This window comes from Nothoprocta perdicaria, unplaced genomic scaffold (assembly GCF_003342845.1).
Source record: "Nothoprocta perdicaria isolate Ctin4 unplaced genomic scaffold, notPer1 scaffold_45, whole genome shotgun sequence".
Taxonomy (NCBI): Eukaryota; Metazoa; Chordata; class Aves; order Tinamiformes; family Tinamidae; genus Nothoprocta; species Nothoprocta perdicaria.
In genome coordinates this window covers 2678791-2698387 of record NW_020455699.1, presented here as the reverse complement: position 1 = coordinate 2698387, position 19597 = coordinate 2678791, and the positions used below count along the sequence as shown (strand labels likewise).

The window sequence follows — 19597 nt, the reverse complement described above, 5'->3', positions numbered from 1 at the left end:
AGGGCTGCGTCCAAGCAGATTTTGAAGATCCAGAGAAGGAAGGGGAAGGGGAAGGGAAGGAGAAGGGAAGGGGAAGGGAAGGGGAAGAAGCATTTATCCCTGAATTGGCCTGACTGCTATCTTGCATTTGGCTAAAARTGTCCCAATATGACACTGTGAGATCAGAGTTCCTGCAAATAGTTAAATATTCACTGAACCTTCTCTGCAAATCTTTCTCCATGCTCTATGCAGGTACTGTGGTATAAAGTGCCTTACTTTCATTGGAKGGATGGACTACTAGCATGAATAATGATTCTGAACTCCAAAGTGTTTACATTACTTCTTCCATGCACTTAAAATTTTATCTCCCCTCCAAACCCGAATCTTTAAATTTAAATCTTTGCTGACAATGGATTATTTTCCTTTGACATTGAACCGTACTGAATAGCATGGATTTTCTGGGAAAAAAAATAAATAAGAGAAAAAAAAAGGAAAAAAAAATACTGTAGAAGGTGTTCAAATCCAGTTTAAATATTATAATCCAGAAAAGTTTCTTTATGGGAATGCAGCCCAGGCATTGCCTTCTTCAGATGTTGAGATGTTAAAGAATTCAGGGGTATGATATGCTTTTAACTGGCTCTCCAGTATCCATATTTTAAAAAGCAATATATTTTTATTGTATGGGAAAATCTTTTGATGAAATCTGAATATAAGGTTTTTTTGTGGGGGACATATTTACAGCAAAAGTAAGGGCATTCCTTTGTGTTCTAAATGCTCACATGCCAGCTGTCAGTATTTAGTAAAGAATCCTTCTGCCCATGCATGAAACTGTTGATGGTATAGCAGTGAAATAAACCTGGATTTATTCTATCTGAAAGACAGAACCTGAGAAAAAGGTGAAAAGGGTGCAAATTGTTTGAGGATTGCTTTTTATGTGCTGTAGAGGTATCCTTAAACCCTAACATAGAAAGGACCCAGGAAGATTCTGGCTTTAATGTAGCTTTGTTATAGAGGCAGCAATTAGTAATTTAGTAGTAATTAGTAATTACTAGTAATTAGTAATTTCTGGATTTATGTCACATTTGTAGACTGCCTGATAGGAAAATTGCTGTTTTCCTTTCCACTAGAATTGTATTTATCTTTCTGGAGGGTCTTCTTGCAGGGTATGGGAAGTTGGAAAGGAAAATATGTTGTTATTTGTCATGCAGCAGCCCATAAGAACCTTCTGTTTGACTAGAGTGTTAGTATTCTGGGAATTTTTCTAATTCAAAGGAGAAACAAGAAGAGTGGGGCTAGTAGTAGGCAGCATGATACACAGAATTCCTTAACTGGTTTGAATTTGTTCGACGTCTCTGCTTAGTAAAAACTTACGAAGAGATTAATATTAGGACAGTAGATAAGAATGGCTAAATAGAGAACCTTACAAAAAAATCTTACTGTGATTTCTTGTTGCTATGTACATTATTCCCTGGAGTAATTCAGTCTATAACTTGTTGTAATAGCAGGTGATAAGTATTTCCTTCTGTGTCAGCCTGTATGTTAAGTTTTTGTTCACAGAGGTATTGTGTAAGAGTCCAAGATTCAAACTCAGATGCAAACTTTATATAGTAATACTGGTTGTAGAATTAAAAGGAAATATATACACTTATATAACAGTCAGTGTGCAATACTGAAGTTGTATATGGCAAAAAGTTTATTTCAAGTTCTCCCACCATTATTTTTCTATTTATAGGTTTTATTTGCTCACAGAAACAAAATATTTCCATGTATATTTCTTTCTCTGCTTTTTTAATGTAGATTTATAAAATGCTTTTTGAACTGTGAGTTTCTTGTCCATTAGATATATTTGCTTTAATGTTCATGTTAAGTGGAGAATATTGCCTTTTATTTCAGAAATAAAAYTGCGTGCATGGTGCTCTTTCTTTTCTCATGTGCCATATATTATTTTTAATTGAAAAAATGAGCTTTCTGATCTGTAGATGATATGAAACTTCTACTATTCTTTGTCCACTTAATCTGACATAWTATCAATTATTTTAAAATGGGTATGCAAACTCTGGAATGTTGTTTTTGGAAAATATTTTGCTTTCTCTGTTCCAGCAAGAGGAAAATGAGAATGTGCTTAGAATGGACATGACAGCAGTAGTGGTAGAAACTGGAATTTTGCTAGAAGTGGCAAARCCTACATGGACTGCTGCATTAAGCAGTTTTTTTTTTCTTCATTTAAAGCTGCCTCTCAGTCCCTTGTTAATTGCCATGTGTATATTAAGTTGCCTAATCAATCACAGGAGTCTGTGTGATGGAAAGTATTGCATCACAGGAGTAGGTCAGAAACCGTCATGTGGGAGTAGTAGAATAGCATTAAAAAATCTATCTGAAAATTAAAGCTGTCAGCTGTACAAAATTGCTCAAGGCTTCAGAATATATTTTCATACATATTCAACCAAACCATTTTTCAACCAAACCACTTTTTTGGAATATTACATATTAAATAAATTTTATTAAAGTCCTTGTTGCAGATGATGACCAAGGAACCTCTAGGTATCCTCCTAGAGATCTGTCTCAACATAACTTTTAAAATCTTTAAAATACCTTTATGTTAATTATCACATCTTTTATGTGGCTTATAAACTTGATTGTACTAAAAACTTAACTAAGGGCTTAACACAAATTTTATTTAAAAAAGTGGAGAGGAGGGTAGCCAGATTCTACTATTTAGGATTTGGTTTATGTGAACAAGTTATTCTAAATAGCTGTACTGACCAGAGACTATTTTTTTCCAAGAGAAATTAATAGCCTTGCCAAGTCTCTTTCATTTTCCAAGATGCTAGCCCTGATTTTCAGCCAACAATCTTTTCTCCGCAACTTGTTGGATGTCACCTTTTAAAAAGATGTTTTTTATTTATATCAAGCCTGAATCAGTATGATCCATCTAACTTCTTGTTCTAGATGTTTGAAACATCCCTTATGGCAGACCCTCAGCATTGGCAGCTAAGCATTACTGCAAATAGAGTTATTTTCCATATTACCATGATTAAAATATTGAAGGAAAAACAATTTCAGATAATCTTTAATGAAACAAATGCATGTACCTTTGTAATGTTTAAATTTCTTTTTGCATACTGTGGCTTATGATCTGCAGATGGTGAAGMGGAGTGAATAAAAAGGATAATATTTGCATGTGCATACATTTCAGATTTGTGGTCTGAGCTCAAGTACACCTATGAATATTATCAACCTTTTGAGTTAAAAGTTAATCCAGAAAAAGCCTAGATCTCCCATTTTTTTGGAAGCCTAAAGTTTCTGGTAGGGCTGTCATGTGTGAAGGATTAGTGGGAAGATGGGGTATGCTTTGCATTGCCAATCTCGATTGTACAATGGAGTGACCATAATAAAAAGATAAGGCATGATAATGCTTTTAAATATGAAAGCATCTAGGGTTCATTGCAAAGGGTTCAGCTGAGCTCCTGTCTTTTGGAAAATCAATTGTCAGGGAGGAGGTGTTGCAACAAGCGGTGAAAGTAAACTTAAGACTCCTGGCGCTATTTGAAGGTTAGTGGAAAGTGTTGGGAAATTTGCCACTGTATCCAATCAAAAGTGTAATAAAGATAGTTGCTGCTGCAGCATATTTCTTGTTGAAGCATCTTTTAGCAGGGTGTGTTTTGACTTCAGATCTTTTCCAGTATATATAATGACTCTACCTTGGAAGTTCCCTTATACAAGGTCCAGTTTCTTTGACTTTCTGAAATTCCATCAGCTGTGATCATTTTAATTTTGGAATGGAAGAGATTTCCTTATGAACTCTAATGACAGAAACTACTTTTCCACCTTTAGATTCAAGATTTGTCATATATTAAATTAGTTACCCAATGATGCATGAAATGGATTTTTGAGTATCAGCAGTAAAAAGTTTTTGAGTTTACCATCAGTAAAAAAGGTGTTTACTATACTTCAGCATACAAAGTGAAGGGCGAGGTTAAAATGATTTATTTTCTCATCCCTTCATTAATTATTGCATCTGTGAGATATCAAACTTGTGAGAGAAAGGCTCTGTAAAAAAGTCCTTCAGAAAGGCAAATGTGTTCTATGTAAAAGTAAAACAATTTTACCATTTTAAAATTTTAGGTTTTGGTCTTTAATTGCTATGAAGGGAGGATATGTTAGACTTCTTCATTAAATTCCTTACTCTTTCTTCATGTAATTGAGACTGATCAACATGCTCAATGCTTTCAGTTTCTTATTTTTAGCAATAAAAGTATCAATATTCCATCTAGCTTATAGTTAATAATATTTACTTGCGAAGACATATTGCTTTCTTATTTTGTTAGGGTTATGTGGAGTTTTGTTTAAATKAAATGATGAAAGAGATTTGATATTTCTTTCCTGCTGATCTTTCTAGCACTAATACACATGGAATAGAGGATTTATCAAAATATCTTGCTGCAACACTGCAGGCTATGTCCTTTTAGCCTTCTGGAACTTTTATCTGCGATTTATGTAGGCACAAGAAAACTACCACTGAATAACTACTGCACTGTATTTGTGTGTGTGGCCAAAATAGGGCTTTATGAAGAAGAAATATTTTGGTGGTAGCAGTCTTCAGCAAAGTTTTAGTCTATGCTTTCCTATGAGAAGAAACCTCACAGTTAAGTGAAAAAACACAGTTTAGTATTCTTCAGGATAACTTGTAATGGATATTCCAAAATGCCAAGGTACATTTTTCCTTCCTTACCCYCCCTGCCCCCCGCTTCTGTCTCTTGTTTTTACTTTTTAGTTACCTGAGTAGTTAGGTAGTTTTCACCATTTGAAACTGTGGAGGTTAGGTATGACAAAACCCAGGTAGAAATTGAATCCATACATGTGAATCCAAAATATCTTAACTTCTTGTTCTTTATAACAACAAATATAAGTTGAGATGTTAAACAATGTGTTTCAGGGCTTGAGTTAATGGGTTTTAGACACGCGGGGAAACTTAACGTGACAGACAGATTCTTATGTTTACTTATATGAGACTTTTTACACCTTCAATTGAATCATCTGATTTTGAACAGAGTTATAGGAAGAAAAACAAAGTAGGTGGATCTTGGATCATGTCCAGTATTAGAATGCTTATGTTGCTAATCCTTGTAGCAGATTCCCTATAAAGTAGCCTTTTAAAAATTGCAGTTAGATTTAGAACTATCTTAGATTAAAAAAAGAAATCCCAACAACAGTGATACMTCTCTCATCTAGTTCTATATCCATACAGATTGCACTGAATATAAAATACTTCAATAAAACGATAGAATGCTATCGTGTAGTTCAAAATTGATTTAGTGCAGAGAGTTTTCTAAAAGGATATCTAGTCTTGATATATCTGCTGCACATAAGCAAGAGTGTATTATGTGACTAATTGCTTTTATGRAAATAGTTCTATTTTACTTTTGGTCTGGATACCTTTTCTTACAACTTCTATTTTAAAATCCTCATTTATGATTTCCTCTTAGGTTGGAAAACCAACCACTACTGGAACTTTTTCACATTTATTTTAGTCAAGTCATRTTTAGACTTAATTATGGATAGACTGTGGATAGATACAGATTGTTTTTTAATGTTTGTAAATTTTTAATTATTATATTTTTCATATTATAAGCCATATTTTTGAGACCGAAAACCAGTCTTCTGTCTTCTTTCATAAATTTTCCAGTTATCCAATATTCTTTTTGAAGTGTAAGTGTCAGAACAAGGCATTGTTGTTGTCCTGTGCAGAGATCAGGTTACYTTCCTGTGGTGATCTGGAAATGGTYTGCTTCTGAATCTCCTGTTCTGTAGTCCAAGGTCATGAGCCACACATTCTSTTATTAACAGGGTAGGTAGAATATGCACATTATAATTTGCAGCCTTACGGGGGACAATGGAGATCAAATACACTTTTAGTCTTTTAGGCCTCAGGTTTAGTCTTCAGGTTGGATCTTGTCCGAGAAAATTTCAGACTTCTGATAAAATTTCAGACTTCTTCTCAGGGGTGCTCTTTGTACAAAACATCTCTATAGAACACCAGCCTTGAGATACACACATAATTTGTATTGCTATTCCAGTTGTTCTATGYTTTCCAGGATTGGTACTTTATAAAGCTGTTTCTCAAAGATTTTATAGCATCTCAAAGATGCTATAAAAATGCAGGACTGTCCAGAAAAACGGTTTAGTTCTGAGTAGGAATTTCAAAGTCAGCTAGAATGTTAAGTTTAGCAGACTTGGTGAATAAAAGTTTTGAAACTTTAAAAGATGCGTAATAAATTACTGCCTGAGTTCATTGCAGTTGACCTTCACCCATGAAGACTGCACTCTAATTTTAGTGTGTGTTGTGATGTTTTTAGTGCCTAATCAGATGCCACACTTAAGTCCTGAAGATGGATTGCACATTGAGTAGCCCTCCAGGAACATGTCCRTTAATGTATGCTGATGCAGAATGTCATTTCAAGTGTAGGACAGGGATTGGAGTCCCGAAGAGGTTCTGTATGGATCCTGAGATTATCACACAACTGGAAATCTTGCTTCTTTTTTGATAGCATTTAAGTTTTAATATAGGATTCCCTCCTTCTCTCCCCTCCCTCCCCTTTTATCTATTTAACTGTCATTTATCTATTAAGAATCTTACTGATAAGGAGTCTAAAATCAGTCTGAATTTTCATGAAAGTATTCTTCATTGATCTGACTGCAACCATCATTTGGGCAAAAATGCTGCAATAAGCAGATTACGAACAAACAGCCTGTGATTCTGTTTGTAATACACAGACTACGGACTTCTACAGAATCTGTGCATTATTATTATTGTTATTGWAATTGTTATTGTTGTTATTATTATTATTATTGACTTCAGTCATTAAGCAAAAGCTGAAATAAGTGATCTCTTTTTTAATCATTTGTATTACTTAGCATTAGTAGTGTATTTATCTTATTTAGCATTAGAATGGGAATCCATTCATTGAACAGTTGGTAGTAAAAACTTTTTCCATGCATATGAAGATTGTAWTTTTTTCAGTGTGACATAGATAATATTTTTACGGATGATAGTAATAAATTACCATACAGTCGTTTGTGAAAGGGTGCCATACTCCTTTCCAAGGATGAAATACTGTTGTCATTGAAGTCAATACACAGATTCCCATTTGCATTTACTGGGTGCAGGTTTTAATACAATTTCTTTCACTTCTTAAAATCTGAACTTTTTTTTTTTTTTTTTCTGGTAGGAGTCTGACTGTTGTGGATGATTTGCAGGTCGACTGCTATATATATCACATTGTCCTCAATCTTTGTGACACATGAGTAAATTTGATATGAAAGTATAGAGTCATAGCTTACAGTGGAGTTTTTTCCTAACCTTTATCCTTTAACTAAAATCCAGATGAGATTACTGTGAAATTACTCATGGAATTTAAAACTTTTATGGATKWTTTTTTTTGTTTTTCTTTGTTATTTTGAATATTTGTCCTTCCTACATGAGGCTGTAGCCTGATGAAATCACTGTCTTCTGCTATCAGTTGTCAGGATCTATATTTTATGCTAAAAGTTCAGGTATCTCTGATTTGGCATGGCCCTTAGAGTTGGTTAAACTGAGAYCGCTATGAACCTGCTTGTGTTCTAGTATCTGGGAAGAAAGATCATTGAGACCTTTTTAAATATGCAGGACTTCCATTTCAAAATGCATATATTTTACCACAAGAACTGTTTCAATGACTTGATGAGCACAGGAGAAATTCAGAGATTAACAAATAATCCTGAAGATTATTTGTTAATGAAAATCTAGAAAGATTAAAATAAACTGTCTTTGCAAAGCTTAAAAAACTTTTAATGTCTTTCCTGGACCTTTATCCAGATGAATCTTGTTAAAATTAARGAGTAGAACATTTGCTTCCTTTTAATTCTAACCTTAAGTGTATTATATCTTAGTGTGAAGAAAACTTGAAGTTGTTGTAAGCAGGCAAAAAGTAAGACTGTGAGACTGTAATAAAAATAATGTGCTACGAGGAATACGACACTTTCTAAAACATAATTCTAGCTCCATTACAGCTTATGACAACTTTATCCRTGGCAATCAGATAATACTATTTGTGATGATTTTTTAGAAAGGTGGTATAAGTCATATAACAGGGTTTTTCGTGACATCCAGTATGTATTGGAATTCATATCTGTAGATAACTATATATATATATATTGCATAAAGTTACTGTAAATAGTTATTTTTAAATGTAGAGCAAACCATGACATTCAGGCTTTACTAACGCAGATCGAAATTTTGCTGTTAACTGCAGAACATGCAAAATTTCCTGGCAGGAGGCATATATTAGCTGAAGTGGATCTCTCTTGATGATCTGCAAAATCTACCTTAARTAGCTTCTTGTCACAGAAAATATTTCAATTTCAAAATGATCCGGGTTCAGGTCTTTTTGATATGTATGGAGGTTAATAAGCAGTCTCACTRGAAATAGTATTTCTCCATTTTTAAATGTATCAAAGCATTTATTTTTGCTTTTCTGTATTGAAGTATACAATTATTGAAAGCATGTATTCTATTTACAAGTCAATTGTGAGCCCAACTGCACGCTCATGGAAGGAGAGAAGACAGCTTGTAAACCACTGCTTGATGTTGAAATCTGTTTTTGAAAAGGATTTCCTTTTGAAAAAGAAAAATAGGAAAGGATAACAGGGAGAGCAGCCATAACCTGACTGTTATGCCTTCTTTCACATGACTGAGTCTGAGTGGAAGCTTTGCACTTTTTTCTACTTTGCCCTYCTGAAGTTTCCATAAGGATATGAAATCTGAGTCTGAGCAACCATCTGTTTCTCATTTGTTCCTAGAGAATTTAAGCTAATTGTTGTCTCCTGTTTGTGTTGCCTTATAAGGTCAAAATTTCCCTCTTTATACAGGTTTCACCTTGATGAATTAACCATTTRCAGTTGTTTAGTTTTTATATGTATATGTATGTATAGATTGTACWCCATTTTCAGTATATTCAGTACAGCCTGAATCGGCTGTATTATTTCAAGTTTTTCATCTTTAGAATCAAACTATATACCGGTTAGTTCTCTCTAAGTAGTGTTAATCATTCATTAAGGATTCTAGCAACAATGTTAATTCTGTGGCAGTTTTTGGTATGGACTGGATAACCATGAAGTGAACAAACATGTGGCTTTGTAGTTTCTTCTAATGAATTGCTGTAAATTTGCATAACAAGTAACTCCAGTTCCCTCGAACTGGAGCCCTGATTTACTCGGGCTTTCCTTTCCCCTTTCCCCTTTTCCTTTCCCCTTTCTATTTCCCTTTTCCTTTTTTTTTTTTTTTCTCTACACTTTGAGTAATTTATTTTACTATGAATCCTGTCACCCCAGTTTTGGGGTCCAGCTATCTTTCACTATTTGCATATATTAGAAAGCAAAAACAAAAATACAAAACAAAACCATATGACATCCTTGTAAAAGTGTCATGCTGTCTCTGTAAGCAGTAACTTGCATTCCAATTCCTGCTGATATTTTGTAAATAAGAATATATATACTGTGTTAAAAGTGGAGTGTTTCTGTAATACTAGTGTGGTGACTTGTGATTTACAATACAGTGATCTTTCCTCTTTTCCAGATTACAGAACAGGCCCGTGCTTCACACAAGTAAATAACCAAATGTGCCAGGGCCAGCTAACGGGGATCGTTTGCACGAAGACCCTGTGTTGTGCAACCATAGGACGAGCATGGGGTCACCCCTGTGAAATGTGCCCTGCTCAGCCTCAGCCGTGTCGTCGCGGTTTCATCCCCAATATTCGTACTGGAGCATGTCAAGGTAAACCTTCTGGTTTAAGTTGTGCATACACATTGTGTCACTGGTATGCGTCTTGAAAGTCTCATGTCTGCTTAAAACGAAACCACGGGTTTCCTTGTGTGCATTCTAGATTTTAAATTCTTATTCTTCTAAATTTTAGCTAGCATATATAGAAAATAAATCTGAAGTACGAGAAAAAATGAATGGCATTTGAGAAATCATAACTACAGAGCACTAAAGGAACAGAATATCTGCTGCACATTGCTGTTGGCTAGTGCAATAGAGCACCAATTAGGGAACTGGATGGTGTTGCTCTAGCCCTTATCTAAGGAAAGAAATTTGCATTTGGTTGTTACTGGGTAATGTTTCTTGTGAAAAGCATTGGCATTTATTACATTTAGTCTTTCAGACATTTAGTCTTTTAATCCGTGAGTTCACTGAGCAGTGAACCTTTTGTTGTGTACAGTGTTTGGATTATTTAAACGGCTGTAGATATGATGAAATTAGAAGTTCTGTGCTTCTGCATCAAGATACATGAAATGTACCTTTTGTCTTATTCATTGTCTCCTGCTGTGGTGATAAAAGATTTGCTGCTTGTGATGTAGTGACCTTGTGTCATTACTTTGTTATGGCTATGCTGAAAAAAAAAAAATACCTGTTCTGCTGTTGCTGTTCGGCTAAATTTGAGAATAAACTGCATAAAGAATGCAATAACAAAGGATAATAGAAATTCCAAAGGAGAGTGCATCACTTCTCCTGTTAGGGATTGGCAGATGGCACTTCATAGRCTGTAGTGATTGCCATAGTGTTATGTTGCCTTAGAACTTCCTTTATGAGCAGTAGAAAATGATTACACAGAAACACTGGAGTATATTTTTATTTTCCATAACTTGGCCCTAAGATGCCATCAGTTGTCAGTTTCTTAACTGACAACTCAGACACTTTCCATGAGGCATCTATCAACAGTGCAGAGGAAGTTTAGTATTAGAGCTGAAGTTGGACATTTTAAGTCAACTCTGCCATTGTGCTGCCATCCAGAGGGACCRTAACAGGCCRAAGCGTTGGGCAGAGAGGAACCTCMTGAGGTTCAATAAGGACAAGTGCAGGATCCTGCACCTGGGCAGGAATAACCCCAGGCACCAGGACASATTAGGGGTCGACCTGCTGGAGAGCAGCTCCATGGAGAAGTACCTGGGAGTCCTGGTGGACACCAAGTTASCCATGAGGCAGCAGTGCCCTCRTGGCCAAGAAGGCCAATGGGATCCTGGCTGCATCAGGAGGATGTTGGCAGCAGGTGGAGGGAGGGGATCCTGCCCCTCTGCTCAGCTCTGGGGAGGCCAAACCTGGAGTAYTGGGGGCAGTTCTGGGCTCCYCWGKAYAAGARGGAYGTGGAGCTTCTCGAGAGGGTCCAGAGAAGAGCAACWAAKATGATTAAGGGACTGGAACATCTCTCRTAYGAGGAGAGACTGAGTGAGTTGGGCCTATTTTCTCTGGAGAAGAGAAAGCTGAGAGGGGATCTGATTAAYGTGTATAACTTCATGAAGGKCTAATGTAGGGAGGAAGGGGCCAAGCTATTTTCAATGGTGGCCAGTGACAGGACAAGGGATAATGGGTGTAACTTGAAACACAGGCAGGTCCATCTCCATGTGAGGAAGAACTTCTTCCCTGTGAGGATGACAGAGCCCTGGCACAGGCTGCCCAGGGAGGCTGTGGAGTCTCCTTCTCTGGAGATCTTCCAAACCCGCCTGGATGCYGCCCTGTGCCCCGTGCTCTGGGTGTCCCTGCTGGAGCAGGGGGGTTGGACTAGATGAGCTCTAGAGGTCCCTTCCAACCTCAACCATTCTGTGATTCTATGTGTGATTCGGTGAACTCAATTCTTTGAGTTCCAATTATAATCAGTATAAAGATACAGATAAATAAAGAGCAACAGATCATTTCTGGTGATTAATTTTGGAGTAAATTAATGTAAGTTTTAAATAACTTGGGGGAATGCATTCTTTGTTTATTAGTTTCTTTGTTTGTTTATTTGTTTGTTTGTTTTCTACAGAATCACCCAGAATAGTTGGTTTTGGAAGGGATATCTGGAGTTTCTGTTCTTTAATTTGACATATTATACACATACATACATACAAACACACATACATACATATATATATATATATATATGCACACACACTWCTCTGGRTCTGTGTATCAGTAGCTTAKGCCTTCCAAAATTTGTATGAGGAAGCACATCCAGGTTACTGCAGACATTACATGCTTAAGCACATGTCTGTAATATAGCTGAGATAATTCTTAGTGTAAAGAAGCTGACTGAAAAGTTTTGCTCTAAATATTTATAATATGATCTTATACAACACTGGAGAAATATTTATTCAGTTTTACAAAGTAGTAAAAAGCATTTTTATCAGCATTTTTGTGTGTGTATGTGTTTATAACCAAAGATTTCTATTACATGATTGAGAAAAACATCCTGATTCAGGCAAATTTTGTGACATATAATAGATTTCAGGAGAGTTCATCTATTACTGCTTCAGGAGAGGATAAATAATTTCCTTCTTTCTTTAGGAAGGATAAATTCCTTATTTCTTTCTTTTCTTATTTCCTTACTCTTGCTTTCAGTAATTTTGTGTATTTTGTGTATTTTTGTGTATTTCAACATTACTCTTAATGCTGTTTTCCCCTTCATCATATCATAATCTGGTGACTTGAAGTTGCACATGTTGAACAAAATCATCTGTTTTGCCTAGAATTCTACTTCCAAACCCTTACTTAAGAGCACCTTGTAAATATTCTGCACTAATGTGAGCTGCAAAAATGTAGAGAAAATCAGGATGATGTAATATTTCTCATTCTTCAAATTAAAGMAAGAAAAACAAATCTGCTTTGATTCTTCCTTCAGTTTTGTTTCACACAGTGAAAGAAACTTATGGTTGACCTGAAAGTAAGTTACTAGTTCCAATTCAGTTCTGTAAAACTTTTTCAATTTTATTTTAGTGAAAGCATCTRTTTTATTTCAAATACTTTATTAACTTAAAGCAAACATAAATCCTCTCAGTTTTCCTCATTTCATGTGTTTGTTTTCCTGCTTCTATGGCCATACTACTCTTCAAGCATCCAAATTGCTGGGAAGGAAAAATGTACTTTTCTGTCTGTGTCTACCTTTAACAACTTCTGCCTTGTTCATCTTAATATGTTTCAGACTTTCTTTTCCTAACACTATCGTAAGTAGGAACAGCCTATTAAAGGCATGAATGTTGGCATGCATGTGTCACAATTAAACTTCCTTGGCTAGTGAAAACCTTGGACAGATCTAATGAATTCTTAAAACTTGCATGCCAAAATGGGCCTGACATAGYTTCTGGGACTTTATTGAAATTACATGAAAGATCAATAGAGCTYTTTAGCATCCATGCCCTCAAGAATGTTTTTAATACTCTTTGCTGTTTCTGCCAGCTTATTGTGTGTAGCAAATATTTTTAAGTTATGCAGTTGACATCATTACTGAATTCCACTGGGAAGCATAAAAACAATGTGGTAGTCTATGTTGAGGATGAACAAAAGGATTTTGAACAGCCATTATTCTTACCACATTTCTGGCATATTGCTACTATCTAGGAAGATTTCATTGTATTTTGGTCAGCACGAGTTGTGTGTGATCTTACAGGACAATGATATGGCATGAACAGATAAATAMAGTTAAATCTTCTGTGGAGACAAGAGAGGAAGTGTTTCTTTATTCCAAGAAAGTTACTTTAACTTCCAATAGTGAGGACAATTTCTTGGAAACTCTGAGAACCTGTACTTCCTGACAGAAATTCTTTCCTGTTTGCAGGTTTACAGCATGTTATGTATTCTGTTTTGAATTGTCAAAACCTTTCAGCAAAGTTAGCATGCGGCACTGTAGAGGCTATTTACTCTCCTTGTTAGGGTTCACAGTCTCTAGAAATAAGCTGGAAGATTGATTTGCAGTTAGGTGTGGAAAGCTAAACAGAGATATTACAGAAGCTTTGTTCATGGGGAAGATCCAAGAAAATACAAGCTACAACAACTGGGTAAAGTAGCACCTTGAGGGAATTATAGGATACACTGAAGAGAGAAACTAGGACAGAGGCACTTGGTACTTTATAGGAAGGAAGCATCAGGAAGGCCAGCAAAGAGTTTAGTCTGAGTAGAAAAGAAATGGAGGAAGATCTGTGATTTAGGCATAGATGGAAGTTTCAATTGACAATTGAGATTACATGGAGATAAGTTGCAAAAAAAAAGAAAAGTCAGCTGTCAAGGATGGAACTCTGGGGAGTGTTACAAAGATTTTTACAAATGTGGAGTATCAACAGCTCAGGAAAAAAGTGTTTCTCCAAATGCAAAAACTACTATTTAAGGAGGCTTTATTTAGAGGGATAGAAAAGTCAGAACAGAGTGGCCTTAATTAATCTCTCTAAAGACTGTAGAAACAAAAACAYGGATCTGGCTAATGTGATCAGTAAATCATCAGAATGAAACTCACTGACATAACATCAGATTTACAGAGACTTTCTATTAAAAGCCCACAGAAAACCTCTGCATTTGGTAAAATTGTCTCTTTGATGTAWACGGATTAGATCAGACCTCTTCAGTATGTGGTTTGACTGTTTAGTTACCTGGTGTTTTTGAAGTGGATGGTTGCATCCACACAAATCTGAGTTTAAGAGTGATGTGAACAAGCTGAAATCAATAGAGCTTGCAAGCAMTATTATTGGATGAAAGTGCATAATTTCCGTATCCATAAAAGAGAAAAGTTTGACAAGTTTTAGCTACAGATAGAAGTAGCATCTATTCCTCAGAGAATATGTATGTAGCATGTTGCTATCCTGATGTATTTTACATGGCTCTGTTAACCAGCTTTCCTTTCTTTGCAGTCAGTTTATTTCATGCCTAGTTTACCCATACATAAATCAAAATGTGAGTTAATTATGTTCACTGAGTAATGTGCTGGTATAGAATATTAGTAGTAGTAGCATTTTGCTAGCCACGAACAACTAATAAATTAAGGGAAAAAAAAAAATTTCTTTTCAGTAGCTTCCATTCACGGCTTAAAAACCAGTATTTCTAACTGTACAGACATCCCTCTTCCCACGAATTCAGGCAAGAGGAACTTAAGTGCTCCACTTTAAAATGCCTCACAGTACTGCTATATGGCTACACAGCTGTAGGAACAGCATAATGGCAGAAGTCCTATGCAGGACATTCTCTCAGTTCCTCCCTGTATCCCTCAACMGTCCATTTATAGCTACATCCTTTCTCTTCAGACAGTTATTTTTTTTTTTGCACTGAGGAGAGAAAAATAGCCCATAGCTGAATAGCTTTTGAAAATATGAAGGTGGCTATTCCTCTTAGGGCTACTGGCACAGTTAATAAAATAAAGCCATTACGGGAGATAATGTTCCCCCTTAGCTTTACTATAGTAAGAATAGTTTTGCACTGTATACCATAAACACTGAAATAGACTGGACAGGAGTGCGAAAACAGGTAAAATTTCCAATTCATAATGCGGAGCAATAGATGGCCTCGTGTTTTGAATTAATATGCCTAACAGTATTGATAGACTTATCTAGGATGCCATCCTGCTGTCATGGCAATCAATATTACAGTAGAAGAATATGAAGTAAGCTTTTTATTTCTGTGATGTGTTTATGTTTGTGGCAATTGTCATATATGGTGTAAAAGAAGAAAAAACAGTTTTAACTTATTTATATGACTATTTTGATTTCAGTTCCCACACGCATTTCTGTAAACGGATTGCAGAAAAACTCTCCATATGTATTTGTAGGCAGAATTCAAGAAAACATTTGGTATCAAGGTTGCTATTATTATTTAAAATTAAATATGCCRTCTCCTCTRTATTTGGGTATATAGATGTGACGGGCTTTGTTTTTCCTGACCTTTTTTATTCTTCACAGTTTTCTGAGAAACTGTCTGCTCCTCACAAAGAGAGGCTGAACTGGCTGTGCTTTCAAACGTGCACATTTGAAGTTAGCTGTGCAAATCCTGCAGGCAGTTACCGTTTACTGAGAAAACTCTGCAAAAGCAAATACCCTTTTTTTACTTGCCAGATAATATCAGACCTATGAACACATGGTAACATTCTACCTATGCTGTAGCATATTGAACCTCTTGGTATACAGAACTGTATCTAAAGAATTACTCATGTAATTTTGTATGTATGGCAAAAAGGTTTATTGTTTTAATTTGGCTGAGATTTAAAAGTTTGAGTACATGGGTAATAGTAATTCCAACTACTGCATGGCTAAGCCTGGCTGTCAGAGATGTAAAATGAGKACTAATAAAGATAGATTGATTTCAAATTTATTGTATTTCCAGGCAAATCATAGAATCATTATGGTTGGGAAAGACCTTAAAGATCATTGGGTCCAACTTGTAGGCCTCTTGACACCATGCCTGGTAAACCATCTCCCTGAGTGCTTCATCTACACATTTCTTAACCGTAGCCAGGAACAGAGACTCCACCACTTCCCTGGGCAGCCTGTTCCAAGGCTCTTTCTGTGCAGAAAATCTTCCTTATGTCTAGTCTGAACCTCCCCTGGTGGCACCTTGAGGCCATTTCCTCTTGTCTATTGGTCCTTACTGTGGAGATTGATCCCTACCTCACTACAATCTCCTTTCAGGTAGTTGTGGAGAGCAATAACATCTCCCTTGAGCCTCCTCTTCTGCAGACTAAATAAGCGGGCTCCCCCAGCCGCTCCTGATACGGTCTCTGCTCCAATCCCTTCATCAGCTTTGTTGCCCTTCTCTGRGCTCGCTCCAGCACCTCCATGTCCTGCCTGTAGTGCAGGCCCCAAAACTGAACACAGTGCTGGAGGGGCAGGCTCCACAGTGCCCAGTACAGGGGGACAATCTCTTCCCTGGCCCTRCTGGCYACACTGTTCCTGACACCAGCCAGGAGGCCGTTGGCCTTCAGGTCACCTGGGCACAGGGCWGCCTCATGTTCAGCCGGTGGCCGACCAACATCCCCAGCTCCTTTTCTGACGGGCAGCTCTCCAGCCACTCTACCCCAAGCCTGTATCGCTACATGGGGTTGTTGTGAGTGAAATGAAGGACCTGGCACGTGGTYTTGTGGAACTTCATGCAGTTGGTCTCAGCCCACTGATCCAACCTCTCCAGATCYTTCTGTAGATCCTTCCTACCCTCAAGCTGATCAACTCTTCCTCCCAGCTTGGTATCATCTGCAAATTTGCTGTGGGTGCACTCAATCCCCTCATCCACATCACTGATAAAGATAATAACACTCACCCAAAAACTCACCCCTGGGGAACACCTCTTGTGACTGGCCACCAGCTGGATTTAACTCTGCTCACTACCACTCCTTGGGCCCAGCCATCCAGCCAGTTCTTACTGAGTGAAGAGTGCATCTTCATAAACCATTCTTGTATCTTAGGATTTAGAAACATTCAGGAAGCAAATCATAAAATATGCCTTTTTAATATAAGGTTTTGTCCTTTCTAAATAGTCTCAATTCCAGAAAACTAAATATATTACAACAAAATTGAATTGACATGAGAAGACAGCATTGCAATATGTATTTTGTAACCAAACATTGCATTTGAATTAATTCCCTTTAAACTAAATTTAATTTAAATATGAATTTCAAAGTTTTCCATTTAAGTTTAAATATACTGCAAATGAAGACTCATTTTAGCACAGAAGAGCGAGATAGTTCCTGTGACTCAAGGATTTGCAAGCTCTCACCTTACATAGTGGGACCATTTGTGTTTTCTTCCCTGGACAAGCAACTCACTGTGTTGCATCAGTGTGATTGGCATTTCAGGCTTCAGCAGAGCTTGGTATTTATTTGTTCTTTAAAACCGTAGGATTTAACATAGAAAGAAGTGAATGAAATCATTAAATTTGTTAACTTCAAGATTTCACTGACAGCTTTTCTGTTTCTAGAGATATTCATTTCCTGCTGTTACTCCAATTAATTTATTATTACTTGATATCTTTGATTAAAGATTTAAAATAGTGAGAGATACATGTGTGAGAATCAAACAGATCTTTCTTTGTTAAGTAAAGGCCACAGGTGAACTCCCATTTTCCTCTTTCAGACAGTTGCTGCTATTGGCAACATCAGTAAGTTCTTTTTAACCACTGATGTGCTGACACAGTTGGCTTAAATTAAATAAGCATTAATAAGCGCCACAAGGCACAGGCRTACTGCGTATCCTGAATGTATTTCAAGTCCAAAGGTCAAAAGACAAAACCAGGATATTAGCTGTTACACAGAAGGAAGTTATGGTGTGGGCTGAGTGTGATTAAATTATGAAACTCATCTTCTACATAGATGTTATTAAATCATGTCCAAATTAATTAAAATAGTTCAGAAAGGAAAAGTTTGCTTTCCAAGTAAATTGGTTCATGCCAAGCACTGGTTATTTAAAAGAAAAATGGTTCAAGAAAGCTTATGCCTCAAAAAACATCCTTAAATAATTCACATCTAACTGATGCATTTGGACACTATGCTATGCTAACTAAATCAGCAYAGCTTCAGGAACAAAATACGGACATTTCCAGCAAATGCACTTACAAATAAGTTTTGTGATTAAATTAAAAAATTAAAAAAAAAWTGAAAATTTATRATTTTTCTTGTTACAAGAGATTATGTTTGCTGACATGAGAGAGATGGTGATTGGACAAGCATGTATTCTATGCTGCTTCTATAGTACCAACACCAGGAGGTAACAAGGCTAAGGAAATGTTAACATGCACTAGCATAGGTGAAATTTCACTGTCTTTAGGAGCTTCAGTTAATGAATATCCTTCTGAAAAGAAGACTGTGTTCTGTATTAATACACTGCCCTACATCATCTGTATTTTTATTTTTCCTACTTTTATAGTGGCGAAGAACAGGCTGTGGTAGGAAAAAAAAGTAGGAAAAAGAACAAATATGAAAGCAAAAAGGATGCTTTATTATGTATTTTAAATAATGCTTTACCAGCTGCTTAATAGTACAGCTAACTCACTAAAAATGAAAAATCTCATAATAATTAAAATTCAATATTCATTTGGCACCGAAAGGCACTTGCAAAACCTCAGGAAAAATGATAGAAAAATATCAATACTTTTAAAGTATAATAATCCTAAATWGGTATTTTAATCAAAATAAAGCATGGCATAAAAATGTGCCTTTTAAAAAGGCAGTGTATTGCTTTGACATTATAATTGCATTCCACATTTAATTGTAATCTGAGAAGGTAAAATGATAGAAATTTGACCTCATCACAAAAAGAATTGTTTGGAAGCTTTGTGACCTCTTTTTCTATGACTTAAAAAGGACATTCTTTTGATTACTTTTTCRTACTGTGGACAGCTAGCAAAAGCTATTAATTCTTATTTCTTCTGTGAAATGCTAAACTGTTTGACAAGAAAAATTACTAAAAGTCTTTCTCACATAAGGTCTTCTGCAGTTTTTGGAGCAAACCTTTCAACCCTCCACTCCGCTATGAGTATTTAGAAATATGTTGTACATGTTTACAACATATAATTTTTTTTGTAGAGAAGTTACTGCAGATGTTTTTATCTGACCCCTCTGGCTTCTCTAGATTATCTAAACTAAACTAAGTAATAATAGCTTGAGCTATTGGGAAGCTAAATATTGAAGTATAAATAAATAAATCTATAGATATGTATGYATATGAAAGTTAAATTAGTCTGAAGCCTATTCTCCTTTTCTTTTTGCACAAAGAGTTTCACTGTCTGCTTTTACACTGGTATTTCATAAAGTACTCTTAGATGCCCTGTATTATTTTAACTGCCCATTAGCACTTGCAGAGT

General features: G+C 36.1%; 1 protein-coding gene across 2 annotated transcripts in view; it reads left to right on the top strand.

The window, feature by feature from the left end:
- Nucleotides 1-19597, top strand: part of FBN2 (fibrillin 2) — a 161380-nt gene that overhangs the window by 27473 nt on the left and 114310 nt on the right. For both annotated transcript variants that reach the window (XM_026046565.1, XM_026046564.1), the window contains exon 6: nt 9593-9790. In XM_026046565.1, coding sequence (XP_025902350.1) covers nt 9593-9790 — 198 coding nt within the window. The remainder of the gene's footprint in view (nt 1-9592; nt 9791-19597) is intronic.